The sequence below is a fragment of the Mustela nigripes genome, chromosome 16 (genome assembly GCF_022355385.1).
Source record: "Mustela nigripes isolate SB6536 chromosome 16, MUSNIG.SB6536, whole genome shotgun sequence".
NCBI classification, from domain to species: domain Eukaryota; kingdom Metazoa; phylum Chordata; class Mammalia; order Carnivora; family Mustelidae; genus Mustela; species Mustela nigripes.
In genome coordinates, this window is record NC_081572.1 from 49,997,299 (window position 1) to 50,011,048 (window position 13,750).

Below are 13,750 nucleotides of genomic sequence, written 5' to 3' on the forward strand. Positions count from 1 at the left end.
CCATGATTATTATATATTATATATATTTTCAGTGTATTTTGAGAGAGAGAGAGACCACATTCATTCATTGTGGCCTATTATAACTGTTCTATTGTATTATCAGTTACAGTTATTAATCTCTCACCGTGCCTAACATAATTTAAACTTTATCGTACTATCTGTGGTTTCAGTCAACTGCAGAGGGTCTTGGAGCATATCCCCGGGGGACAAGAGGACTACTGTCTCAAGCTCAGCTAAGCTACCCCACAGCACTGCGGACTCCGCGTCACTCCATGTGGCCATGCAGCTGCAGGGCCTTAAATGGACACCGGCCCCACATACAAGTGCAGGTCCTCAAGAGCATACTGCGGTCACAAGTACATTTAAATTCTGGAGATGACTTCTCCAATACCCCTGGTGGTCTAGTCTCCCCCATCCCCCAGGCTTTCTCCTTGGATGCTGCACACACAAAGACTCCTGTGGAGCTTACTAGAATCCCATTTTTTTGGCTCAAACTGACCAATTCTGCTTTGGCTCAAACTGACCAATTCTGAACCCCAAAGTCCTCCAACCCGGACCCTAATAAAGGCATGTGCCCTGGGTCCTGTCTCTGTCTGCACCTGCCTGGGTGTCCCCATGTAGCCTCTTGAGGCATGCCAGGTACTTCTGCCAAGACATATGAGCAACGGACTTCTCTGCTCCAGTCTCTCTGGTAGTCTGCTGCCGGACCTGAGCTCACCACACGGCACCCCGTGCTCCAAGTAACGGACGTTAACTGAACAAAGTCATCATGCTGACTAAGGAGCTTAATGAACACACCTTAGTAGGAGAGCCAATGATGGTTGGTAAAGGAGTTTTAAAGAACCAGTCCGAACTGCGAGGAGAGGACCCCGTGTGCTTGGTGGGAGAGGTTCCGAGGCTGCCGGGCCGACTGGGCTGAGGTGAGTAGCTGTACCCAGCCCCGGCGTGGGATGGGCACACGGGGTCCGAGTGCTGCTTTCTGAGTTTCTGCTTGTTCTGGTAGATGTCGGTGAGGGTCGGAGCGCTCTGCAGCCTAGCGCCCGACAGGAGAGACTGTGGTGACGGAGCCGGTGGCACTGGGGAACCTGCCATGGACACACACGCAGGTTAACCCAGAGCGCAGGCAAACACTGAAGTCGTCAGAGGACAGGACTCGAAATGGGAAGTCTAATGAATGTCATGTTCTTCAGGAGCTATTTTAAAAATTGTGTATTTGGCAAGAGATGATTTTGGGGATAGGTGGTAATGGTGGTGGGTACGTTAGCCGCTCTTAGCAGCAGCTAGCAGATAACTCTAATTAGCACAAGAGAACCACATCATAAATGATCAATGTCAATAAAAACTACAAAAACCTGGGTGCCTGGGTACCTCTGTTGGTTAAGCGACTGCCTTCAGCTCAGGTCATAATCCTGGAGTACCAGGATCAAGTCCCACATCGGATTCCCTGCTCGGCAGGGAGTCTTCTTCTCTCACTGACCTCTCTCCTCTCATGTTCTCTGTCTCTCTCTCAAATAAATAAATAAAATCTTAAGAAAAAAAAAAAAACTACAAAAACCTCTGTTGAACCGAAACCAAATGTTTCTACTTCTTATGTGAATGCATACTTGGGGATATCAACGTATTACCCTCTTTTCTCACCTAGCAGCTAAAAGAAACTTTTCGAACCAATCCAGAATAACCCTTTATCTAATTAGATAATACACTTTTCTGGGATTTTATTTTACTTGACTAAAAATCACAAGCATATATGGATAATTTAATTATTTTTATTAGTCTCATGAATTATTTTATTAGTCTCAGAGTCCTCTGAAATTCATTTGTAACCTAAAGCGTCCCTGTTCTCCACAAAGAAAAGCCTCGTCCACAGGAACTCTTGCCTCCTCAGGGGACACTGCAGTAAGAGCCCGAGAAATAGGGTCCCGATACGGTGAATGGCTGAAATGGCAAGAGGACTGCCCCGCACAGACCTTGTTGCCAACTTCAGGTCTACTAAGCCAGCCCAAAGCTCCAGATACAAATTCTTCAGAGCGTGCTGCAAGCCAAACTACCACCAATAATTTATAGGTATGGACCTATAACCATAATCTTCCCCAAAAGGAAATTGGAATTTTTGCTACTGACCGCTTCTAGCCTAATCTCATCCTAAATCTGGTATTTAATCTTTCAGAACTGGGTTCTGCCGTCTGTGTGTGTGTGTGTGTGTATACAATATATGCATAAATATGCACAGAGAAATAAATAAAATTAGTAGCAGAATGTTATAAATCTGGGAAAGTTATCTAAGGTTTATTTTTAAGGAAACACAAAATATGAAAAACTAAGAAAAGGTGCTTTTCTCAGTGACACAGGATTCCTTTAATTAGCCAACTCCTCAAATTCACATATAAAATTTGACTAATAAAAGTGTGATTTGCACATATCTTTTATATATTTTATATTAAAGCAAATAAACTATATTTCTTGTTTATCTCGCGCTAACTAGCAGCTGTTATCAAGAACAGTATTAACGGAATGAAATTTCATTTTCTAGATTGGTTTTCTTTCCTTTTTTTTCCAAAGATTTTATTATTTACTTGACAGAGAAAGAGACAGTGAGAGAGGGAACACAAGCCAGGAGGGTAGATGGGAGGTGGGAGAGGGAGAAGCAGGCTTCCCGCCGAGCAGGGAGCCTGACACAGAGCTCAATCCCAGGACCCTGGGATCATGACCTGAGCCGAAGGCAGAAACCAACTGAGCCACCCAGGGGTCCCTAGCTTAGTTTTTATTATCTACATGACAATGACCAAAATTTAGCTCCGTTAAATAACAATTTCCAAGAGAAAAGATACCCAAAGAAGATATCTGATTAATTATATGCTAAAGCCCATTAGACCAAGATCCTAGAAAGTAGGACAACAGATAGAATATTTCATATCAATTCTATTCCTTTTGTAAGGCTAGAAAAACATAACTCAAATCCACTTATAACAGGATTAAAATTATTAATATGCCAAACAGATCTCCTACCTGATGAGTTTCTACTCCTGGATTCGTGACCCTGAGGATGCCCACAGCAGCACTGACTCAGCTGCTCCGGAATGGTCCCAACTGTGAGCAGGGAAACAGGGAAAGGAACGAGAGGTGATTCAAAACCAGTGCCGGAAGGAACAGGTGTGCCATGCACCAGCTGCACTGTACATGACAGTCGATAAAGCCAGATGAGCAAAGCTTTATTTCAGCGGGCACTTACTAACCAGCGTGCGTGGTGCGGAGTGCGGGGTGCTGGGCACACAACGATCTAAAGAACCGCAGAATCGGCCTTGAAACAAGGGCAGCAGGAAAGAAAGCCATGGGAACAAACCAATGCCTGCAACCGGTAGGTCACTTCAGACCAAGGAGGAAGGAGTTCGTGGTGTTGGAGGCTGTGGAGCTGCAGGGGCCCAGCCAGTGGACTGCACAGCCGGCGGATGGCCCAGCTGCTGTCCTTCTGCACCCACTATGCTCCTGCCACCCGTCCCAAGCTTTGCTCCCCGAGGCTGCTCGCAGCCAACACCTGCACGTGGACGTGGCATTCATTCAGGCTGGTTCAAGCAGGTCAGGGAATTTGGACCATCTAGGGCTTGGGGACACCCCTGGGGCCTGGCTAAAACGTCCTTAGAATTAATTCACTCTAGTCACTTTAGTCAAGGTTCCGGGGCCCACTCCTCCTACCTCCCCCTCTCCCTCACAGGGGTCAGGGCTACAAGGAGTCTGAAGGGGCTCCCCCAGAGCCCTCCTCTCCCTGCCCCCGCACCCATCCCAGGCGCCTCCCCCGTTATTCTGGCACGTCTCTGCAGCTCCCTTCTCTGCATCTACCTCTGAGAACCCAAACCAACCAGAGGAAGAGCTGGGAAAGCTCAGGGAGATGAAGCAGACAGGAGACGTAGGTCTGTAACCGGGGGGTTACACAGGCAAGCAAGGTTAGAGCCCGAGGAGAGGCCTTTTCCTTGAGAGCAAGGACAAGGCTTGGCTCTTGTCTCGGGAGACCCTGAGGTGCCTCGGGAATTGCTGAGGGGGTGAGGGAGGGCCAGGATTTTGTTCGGGGAAGATTTTTCAGCTAAACAGCAGTTTCGGAACCACTGCAATAGGCGTGGTGATACACATTTTTTAAAACTATCATTATGGTGGGTTTTTTTTGAATCAGGGCTCCTGGGCATATTTCAATCCTTCGCACTCTACCTCCTCTTGGAATTTCTTCATGTTCCCTACTCTTACTTCAGCAGTTTTGCCTGTGAGTGGAGCCCTTCACAGGGGTATGAAAATTTACCTTTTAGAAGTAAAAAAATATATATCTATTTATATGGGGGGCCCAGTTTGAGACCTACTGCCCCAGGGCCCTCTCTGCCCCTGACCCTGCTCTGCCCCGCGACACCAGTGCTGTCTCCCTCAGATTCTGCAGTCTCAGCTGCTTTGGCCTGTCTTGCATGCTTTCTGAAGTTGGAGCATTTTGTCTCTCAGTTCATGAAACTTGTGGTTTTAGGTTTGTTTTTCTGTTTGTTTGGGGTTTTGTTGCCTGGGCTGTGGGGCTGCTCGAGCGGGGATCCCCTCTGTGTCGTGCAGACTTCCCAGGAGAGGTGGAAAGACCCGAGCTGAAGCTGCCACCTTCTTCCTCGCAGAGCTGGAAGGCCCCCAGGGGACCGAAGCCAGTGCTGCTGTACACACGAGTATCTCTTAATCCTTACAAATCTGAGTGGTCCGTAGGGTAGGTGTTTCAAACAATAATTATCTAGGGTTTCTGATTTTGTGCGTTTGGAGCCCAAACCCAGTGGAGATACTTTTTATCCATGAGATCCATTTTACATTTCCAACAGCAGTCCCGACAAAGACAAACATTATCTGGGGATGCTGACACGGGCCGGGGAAAAGGTAGAGAGTGGGCAGGGTAGGATATGGCTCCCCATCAGCTGAAACTCACTGCCATCGTGAGCCACTGCTCCTAAAGACAGTGTCATGTCAGAGCCGCCACAGTGGAAAAATGGTGAAAACAACAGTTCCATTCTCCTTACCCAAAGGGGAAGGTGAGTAAGGCCTGGAAGACCCAGTGGAGAGTCTTCGTCCGACTGTCTGCACTGTGTCTGCGGGCGCCGGGGAGCAGGATCCCAGCCGGAGGAAGCCCAGTGGGCTGGTGTTGGACCTTCGTACCACTGCAGATCTGAAAAGAAAAATAAAATGACTCCCTCTATGGCAGGTTCTGGGCTCTCCTTCCTTTTTCCTAAAACTTCCTAACAACCTGTCAGGGAGTAGAACTTTTTAAAAATATGTAATATAATCACATGGAACAAGTAGAAAATGTATAAAGTTATATGGCGTGAAGTCTCCCTCCCATCCTTATATTCCGTCTGCCTACTTCTCGACACTCCCTCAGTCCTACTCCAAAGGTTACCACTATTTTTAGTTCCTAAGATATTCTTTCAGAATTCCTTAAGTCATATCCAAGCAAACAAACTGAAAATATTATTTTCATCTTGTTTTAACAAAGGTAATGTATACCATACCAACTATTTTGTTTTTTTGTTTGTTTTTGGTTCCCTTTACACACTTAAAATTACTGAATATCCCAGAATTTTTTTTTTTTTTTTAAGAGAGGGAGAGAGAGGGGATTGGGGGTGGAGGGGCAGAGGAAAAGAGAGAATCTTAAGCAGGTTCCACACCCAGCACAGAGACCAACACAGGGCCTGATCTCATGACCATGAGATCATGACCTGAGCTGAAATCAAGAGACAGATGCTTAAATGACTGAGCCAACCAGGCACTCCTATCCCAGAGTTTTTATTTATAAAACTTGAATCTACTGAAACTTACTGTATGAGAAGCTAAAACTGAAAAAAACTGGTAATTAAGAATTCATTAAGAAGAATAAACTTATTACATGTAATGTAAGATTATGAAAATTAATTATATTTTCAAACAAAATAAATTCATGAGAAGCATGACACTGTTTTACATTTTTTAAAATCTCTTAATGTCTGGCTCAGTAGTTGGGATTCTCAAAATTGTTTGTGTATTCAATCTTTTCTATAGCACATATATTGGGGGACATGCATAGAGAATCCAGCCTTACACAGACATGTAGCCAGAAAAGGGAGGACTATTTTGGTAGCCTTTTCAGATTTTTGTGATGCTTGTCTTGGAGACTACACCAAAACTCAGCCATTGGACTCCTGGATGATCTAAAAGAATCACTGCAATGTGGAATCTGAAACCATGCCAATGAAATTTTGTTTTATACTAGGCTCTAATCCTTTGGAAGGTATCTTGTGCTTGGACTAGATTTTTTTATCCATGCAGGATTTTTAAACATTTGGCATTTTGAATGAGTATATGCAGGTATTCCAAATGTTAACATATCACACAGTATCAAAAAGTCACATCCATAACAAAATATCACCACAAATCTTAACAGAAGTGGCCATCAAGGCATAAGAGAAGCTGTCAAGATCACAGTGGTGAATATGGTGAGTATATTTTCAAAAATTCTAATTTTTGCTCAAGAGCTCAAATTTTATGTCACTTGTTTTCTAGGAATGGCAGACTTCGTTCAACTGTTCTCAACAAAACAGCTGCCCAATGCCCACAACTGATAGCCCGTCAGCTGTTCTCCCATGAAAAAATGGTGTTTCCATGAAAAACAGGGTGAGTTCAACTTGCAATCATGAAACAATCATGAAAATGCTTTTCCTTAAAAGAACTACTCCAATGTGCACCAAAAGTGCTTTATGCCCACAAGCTACTTAAGGTTGCAATTTTCAAAGAGAAATAGTAACTTTTACTGCTTCCTTAAAGACATTCCTTGGTACCGCTACTGTGTGGTGGTAACAGATATGAAAAATCACAGTGCCACTACCTTGATGCATTTTAAGGCACCAGCAGTTTGCATGTCATTGCTTCCGTATCATTAGTGCATATGTCAACATAGCGAAAAAAAGCAAAGAGTGTCCCAATCATTATGAAAACAGTCTTGACCTCATGAATCTTTCAAAAGGGAGTCACACACAAACCACACTTTGAAAACCACTGCTAATTCTGCTATCGCTTTGCTTTTCTCATTTTATAATATGCCTTGGAAATTTTTCTACCTCAGTACAGAGAGAGCTTCCTTCCTCTTGAAGGAAGGTGCTCCACTGTCACAGATGGACGTTAAGGACTCAGTCACTTATGGGTAGGCACTTGGCTTATTTCTTATCCTCTGCTATTATCAAATTAACAACCTGTATATATGTAGCTTCATACACAGGCAAGGACTGTGTAGCTACAGAATAAGTTACCAGAAGTTCAAGTGCTGGGCTCAAAAGATATATGCATTAATAATTTTCACAGGTTTTGCACCAAAACATCCTTTGTAGAAAGCTCTCATGAGTTTTCATCTCATCCTATGACATCCTTTTTCCATTCATTCAACTATGCATTTGGTGAGCCCTTTAAATCTAAAATCATCTACTCTCCAATTCTAGAAAACTTTTTCTTGATTATTTCCTGGAAATTTTCTTCTTTAACTTGTTCTTTCTGGAATGCCCACATTCCATAATGCTGGAAGAATATTTTTTATTCATAGTTTCCATCTTCTTTATTTGAGTCATCTATTTCAGATACAGTCTCAACTTTGTCTTTCAACATTTATTTTTTTTTTTCAGTTATGTTTTGGAATGTCCAAGAAGTCTTTTTGATGTTGATTGTTTTCAACAGCATTCTGTTCTAATGTACAGATGCAGTCTCTACCCTACTTCTCAGGGTACACATATTTCACATAAGTTTTCTTTTCTTTGTATTCTTGCTATTTCGTCCAGATTGCACTTTTTTGTCTTCAGCCTTATGCCTCACTTGCAGCTCTCCCTTCCCTGAGCTCTGGGGGCTGGGGTCTCGGGGGCACCGTGGGGCACTCTGATGCTGGCCCTACTATAGTGGGGCCCCCTTCATCTTTTTTCTGTTTTCCAGAAAGGTGCTGAAACCTCTCATCCTCTGAGAATGTGTTCTTATCTAACTTATCTAACTTATCTTAGTGGACTTAGACCTTTTCGTTCTTGCTACCTTAGTGGGGTTTCAGGATGTAGAGGAAATAAATAATATGTAAATGATCTGTACAACCAGTGAGGTTTCATCTTTAATAAGTTCTTCCTTAATTCTTAAGAATTATTATATATACATATCCTACTATATCATCCAGCTAAGCTTAACCACCATTTAAATAGATTCATTATAGGGATGCCTAGGTGACTCAGTGGTTTTGGGCTCAGGTCATGATCTCAGGGTCCTGGGATCAAGCCCCGCATCGGGCTCTCTACTCAGCGGGGAGCCTGCCTCCCCACCTCCAAATGCCTCTCTGCCTACTTGTGATTTCTGACTGTCAAATAAATAAATAAAATCTTTAAAAAAATAGATTCATTACAGAAGTTTTTTATTCTTCAATTTTGTATACCTCCATGATACACACAGGTAAGAGATTATGTTAAACCATGGAAAGTAACAGATCTTTCAAAAACAACAAATTTTTTAAAAGAAAAAGATGGAAAAAAAAATACTCGCTTACCTTGGAGAACCATGTAGATTTGTGCCAGAGCTGACAGGAGATGTAAGATTCTGCTCTATGCGCTGGTAATTCCTTATCTGAGTAGGAACTGGAATTGGTGCTGTCTCACTGTGAGGCGACACAGTGGGCTGACACGGACTGCAACAATCATGAATTGAAAAAGGAAAGAAATCCAAGTGAGACTGTTTCTCTTTCATTTGACACCTTGATGATATTTAGAGAAAATTCTAGAAGAGACCAAATGATCATGTTCATGTGAATAAAAAATGATCATTTCAAAAATAAGGCCAAAAAACAAAAATCACACTGGAACTCCCCAGGCATTTATAAGCCTTTTGAGGACTAAGAATCATAATAAGAACTGGAAAAACATTCCTCTGCAACAGTAGGAGAAGTCTGTAGGCTGGCAAATTTCTGTTTCATCTGCTCACGTTCTGCTATTCATTATTATGTGAGGAGAAAAAAATATTTCTAGGAAAATATGCTGGGTAAAAGAACAGGAAGTTCAAGAGCAAAGATGACTGGAATGTTTACAAAAGTCATGAATGCAGTAAGCATTCCCAAACAACTCTTTTAAAAAGATTGAAAATAACACTGTACAACTCTCAAAGCACATGACCGATCTGAGGTCTACATGTTGAAGTGTCAGTGCTGGGTTTCTGTAATAGCCTCTCTCCTTGCTTTTCATAAATTTGGAAACAGTATGTCCTTTCGATTCAATCTACAACCTATGAAAAACATCAGGGACAATACTGGACCTTAAAAAAGATGATTTATTTCATTCTTCTGTCTGTCTATAATACTAAAAAAGCCCCATGAATCTAACATTTTTTTTCTCAAATTACATTGCAGACATAAAGAGATCGGAGATCTAGTTAGCTAACAACAGGATGATTATCTTTTAAAGTGTCACTTTAGGGCTTTCTGAACCATTAGAGTATCTAATATTTAAATAAAAAGAAAATCTCATCCATCATAGAGATCGTAGCTGCTTTCCCCAATAGCCATTCGCCCACTCTTTCTTACTAGCAAAACTCAAATTTTATGGAAGATGTGATTTGCTCAGTGAAATTATGATACATCCCAGACTCCTTTGCAGCCATCTCTCTCTCTCAGTCAATAAGGTCTAAGTAGCAACCTTCTACCCATTCTTCCTCTTTCCTCCTACCCAGAATGTGGTACACTTGCTGGAGCTTCAGCAGCTACCTCTGAACCATGAAGAACAGGCCAAAAGAACCAGAGACAAATTCCTCGAGCCACAGAAACGAAGGCAACAACCATTTATTTTGACTTCTCATCTTGCGAGGAAACTACATCTTTGGTGTTAACCACGCTGTGGTCGGGACTGTTGTTTCTAGCTTTTAGTCTATTAGCTCTACTCTTCATTTAGGTAATTCCCATTAAGTATCATATATTTATCCACCCATCCTTCTGTACTGAAGTACAGTCGACATGCAATGTTATATTAGTGACAAGTGTAACATTAACTATCTTTTAAATACAATGATTTGTGCTTTTAATATTTATATACCTGATTGTGAAGTTGACCTATAACCTGAAAATTAAACAAAACAAAACAAAAAAACTTCTACTACTGGAAACTAAACAGCGTTACCAGACTTCACTCGCCAACCATAGTGCCTGCAACCCAGAGCACACAGACCTTAGAGCCCAAGTTCCACTGAAAGGCCAACCAGCAAGGCCATCAAGGATCAGAAGGTGAAGGAAGAAATATCATCTTTCTACGGTCTCACTTCAATGAGTAAGTACACTGTTGGTGTACACTGAGGGCTTTTAAAAAAATACATACATTTTCAAGTTCTGATATTTTTCCTGTACTAGTTAATCACCAAAGGAAAATTAGAGTGGAATAAAACTACCCCAAGAAGTAAACTTAGCAACTTCATACATAATGCAAAGCCCCTGTCCCAGGGAATCTCAGGCAATCCTCCCCCAGCATGTCAGGATGTGAGCAGCCATGGCAGGTGTCCTATAAATCTGGTCTGTCTGGACAGAATCTCCAAGCACACTTGCTCCACCTACACAGTCTTCCCTGGAGAAATTCCCAGAGCTCCAGCTAGCTAAGAACACTGCAGCCACTTTTCTGTCTAGCTTTATATTAATAATACAATTCAACCACCACCTGACTCCCTAAGCCCAAGGTGAGGAGAGGGCAGGTCTATGCAGGCCCCGAGTCTCCAGCATGAGTGGAAAGTCATCTTTGACCTGCATTGAATACTAGAAAGACTAAGCAGTCTGCCCAAAATACAATATGCTGTTATTTTATTAAAATGAAGAGTTTTTGTCTAGAGGTCAGACATTTTCCTGGAAAGAAATACAGTGAAATATTTCAAAATAATTTCAATAAAAGTGAGGTTCTAAGGGAAGAATGAGATATACTACCAGTCACATTATAAAGACTGGCCTACGAGATGATAGTTGTTAGGACATGGAGCTCCAGGATTTTAATGACTCTGCAGAGAATATGTCTTGTTCCTGCATCAGACCATTTTGATTTTGCATACAGCATAATTTTAATGTATTTGTAATAATCTGTTCCCATATGCACTTAATATCCTGTGGTATAGTGTATGATTTTTTTCAAACTACTCACTACCTCTCTCTGAGCCCCTTTCTACAGCCCCTAGTGTGTGTACTCCTGCCACAAGCCCTGGGCAGCAGGCTGAGAGAGCAGCTCCCATGGGGGACATGCTGTTCCCTCTGCAGAGCAGAAGCTGTCAGAGCCATTATACAGTTCTGCTATCACTATTGTTTCCCTCTCTTGGAAGATCAGCATGTCCCAATTCTTGTATAGAGTCTGAGACAAAAGTACCAAAAAAGCTATAGATGTACGTGATTATTAGGAACACATAAACATGCGATTTGTGACATCAGGAACATAAGGGGGAAGGGGGAGTAAACTCCCATACTCTCTATAGTAGAATTTTTGTATGCAACTGAAGTTCAGCTTAAAATGGATTGTTGTCGCTTTGTTTTTTTTAAGATTGTATTTACTTATTTGACAGAAAGAGAGTACAAGCTGGGGAGCGGCAGGCAGAGGGAGAAGCAGACTCCGTGCTGAGCAGGGAGCCTGATGTGAGATTCGATCCCAGGACCCTGGGATCATAACCTGAGCCAAAGGCAGATGCTTAACCAGTGGAGCCACCCAGGACAGGTCCCCATGGACTGCTATATCTTTTTTTTTTTTTTAAGATTTTATTTATTTATTTGAGAGAGAGAGAGATCACAAGGAGGCAGAGAGGCAGGCAGAGAGAGAGGGCGAAGCAGGCTCCCCGCTGAGCAGAGAGCCCAATTGGGACTCGATCCCAGGACCCTGAAATCATGACCTGAGCGGAAGGCAGAGGCTTTAAGCCACTGAGCCACCCAGGCGCCCCTGGACTGCTATATCTTAAGGATAATTTATGTAGTCCCAAAATTAATCACAAAGAATGTATCTATAGAATATACACAGTAGGAAATGATAATCAAAGCATGTCACCACAACAAGATCAATAAAACATAGAGAAAGATATTAAGAGAGAAAGTGAGGGGCAAAAAGGCCACAAGACATACATAAAAATAACAAAATGGCTAAAGTAAATCTTCCCCTATTAAGCTTAAAGAAAAGGATTGAAAAAGATATCCCAGGGATGCCTGGGGGGTGCAGTCAGTTGAGCAACCAACTCATGTTTTCAGCTCAGGTCATGATCTCACGATTGAGGATCTCATGTAAGATTGAGCACCATGTCACACTCTGCACTCAGTGGGGAGCCTCCTTAAGATTCTCCCTCCCTCTCCCTCTGCCCCTCCCCTCCACATGCATGTTCTCTTTCCCTTTCTCTCCAAAAAAAAATCTTTTTTAATTTAAAATTTTTTAAAGATTTTATTTATTTGACAGACAAATCACAAGCAGGCAGAGAGGCAGGAAGAGAGAGAAGAAGGGAAGCCGTATCCCTGCCAAGCAGAGAGCCCGATATGGGAGGCAGAGAGAGAGGAGGAACCAGGCTCCCTGCTTGAGCAGAGAGCCCGATGCGGGGCTGGATCCCATGACCCTGGGATCATGACCTGAGCCGAAGGCAGAGGCTTTAACCCATTGAGCCACCCAGGTGCCCCTTAATTTAATTTTTAAAAAGACTTTATTTATTTATTTGAGAGAGAAAGAGAGAGAGTATGAGAGGGGTAAGGGTCAGAGGGAGAAGCAGACTCCCCACTGAGCTGGGAGCCCGAAGCAGGACTTGATCCTGGGACTGCAGGATCATGACCTGAGCCAAAGGCAATCACTTTACTGAGCCACCCAGGCGCCCAATAAACCCTAAAAAAAAAAAAAAAAAAAAAAAATATTCCATGCAAATAGTAACCAAAGGACAGCAGGAGTGGCAATATTAATATCAGACACTTTCAGCCAAATACTGTTAAAAGAGACAAAAAAAAAGACATTACTAAGGGTCCAATTAACCAGGAAAGTATAACAATTATAAATATTTATGCACCAAACATCAGTGCTCCAAAATATATGAAGCAAGTATCGACAGAATTGAAGGGAGAAATAGACAATTCTACATTAACAGCTGAACAACTCAATACTCTGCTTTCAATAACGGACAGAAAAACCAGATGAATGAGCAATAAAGAAACGGGACTTGAACAACACTCTAGACACTGTAGATATATACAGTGTCTAGAAGAATATACAAACAGAAAAATATACATTCTTCTCAAGTGCACATGAAACATTTTCCAGGATATAGACCACATCTTAGGCCACAAAACAAATCTTAAAATTTTAAAAGACTGAAATCATACAAAATATCTTTTCCAATCATAATAGATACAAAGTAGAAATCAATAAGAGAAGAAAAACTAGAAAATCCACAAATACATGGAAACTAAACAACACACTCTTAAACAAACAATAGGTTGGGGTGCCTCGTTGGCTCAGTGGGTTAACGCCTCTGCCTTCAGCTCAGGTCATGATCTCAGAGTCCTGGGATCCAGCCCCGCATCGGGCTCTCTGCTCAAGCAGGGAGCCTGGTTCCTCCTCTCTCTCTGCCTGCCTCTCTGCCTACTTGTGATCTCTGTCTATCAAATAAATAAATAAAAACCTTTAAAATCATAAAAAAATAAAATAAACAATAAATAAAATAAACTATAGGTCAAAGAAGAAATCACAAAATAAATCAGAAAATATCTTGAGAAAAATGAAAATAT

At 42.2% G+C, this 13,750-nt stretch overlaps 1 protein-coding gene across 3 annotated transcripts in view; it reads right to left on the reverse strand.

Annotated features, from left to right (window-relative positions):
• Nucleotides 1–13,750, reverse strand: part of ULK2 (unc-51 like autophagy activating kinase 2) — an 84,189-nt gene that overhangs the window by 18,981 nt on the left and 51,458 nt on the right. For all 3 annotated transcript variants that reach the window (XM_059380661.1, XM_059380662.1, XM_059380660.1), the window contains 4 exons: nt 8,543–8,680; nt 5,025–5,170; nt 3,007–3,087; nt 799–1,085 (listed from right to left, as the gene is read on the reverse strand). In XM_059380661.1, the coding sequence (XP_059236644.1) occupies nt 799–1,085; nt 3,007–3,087; nt 5,025–5,170; nt 8,543–8,680 (652 nt within the window). The remainder of the gene's footprint in view (nt 1–798; nt 1,086–3,006; nt 3,088–5,024; nt 5,171–8,542; nt 8,681–13,750) is intronic.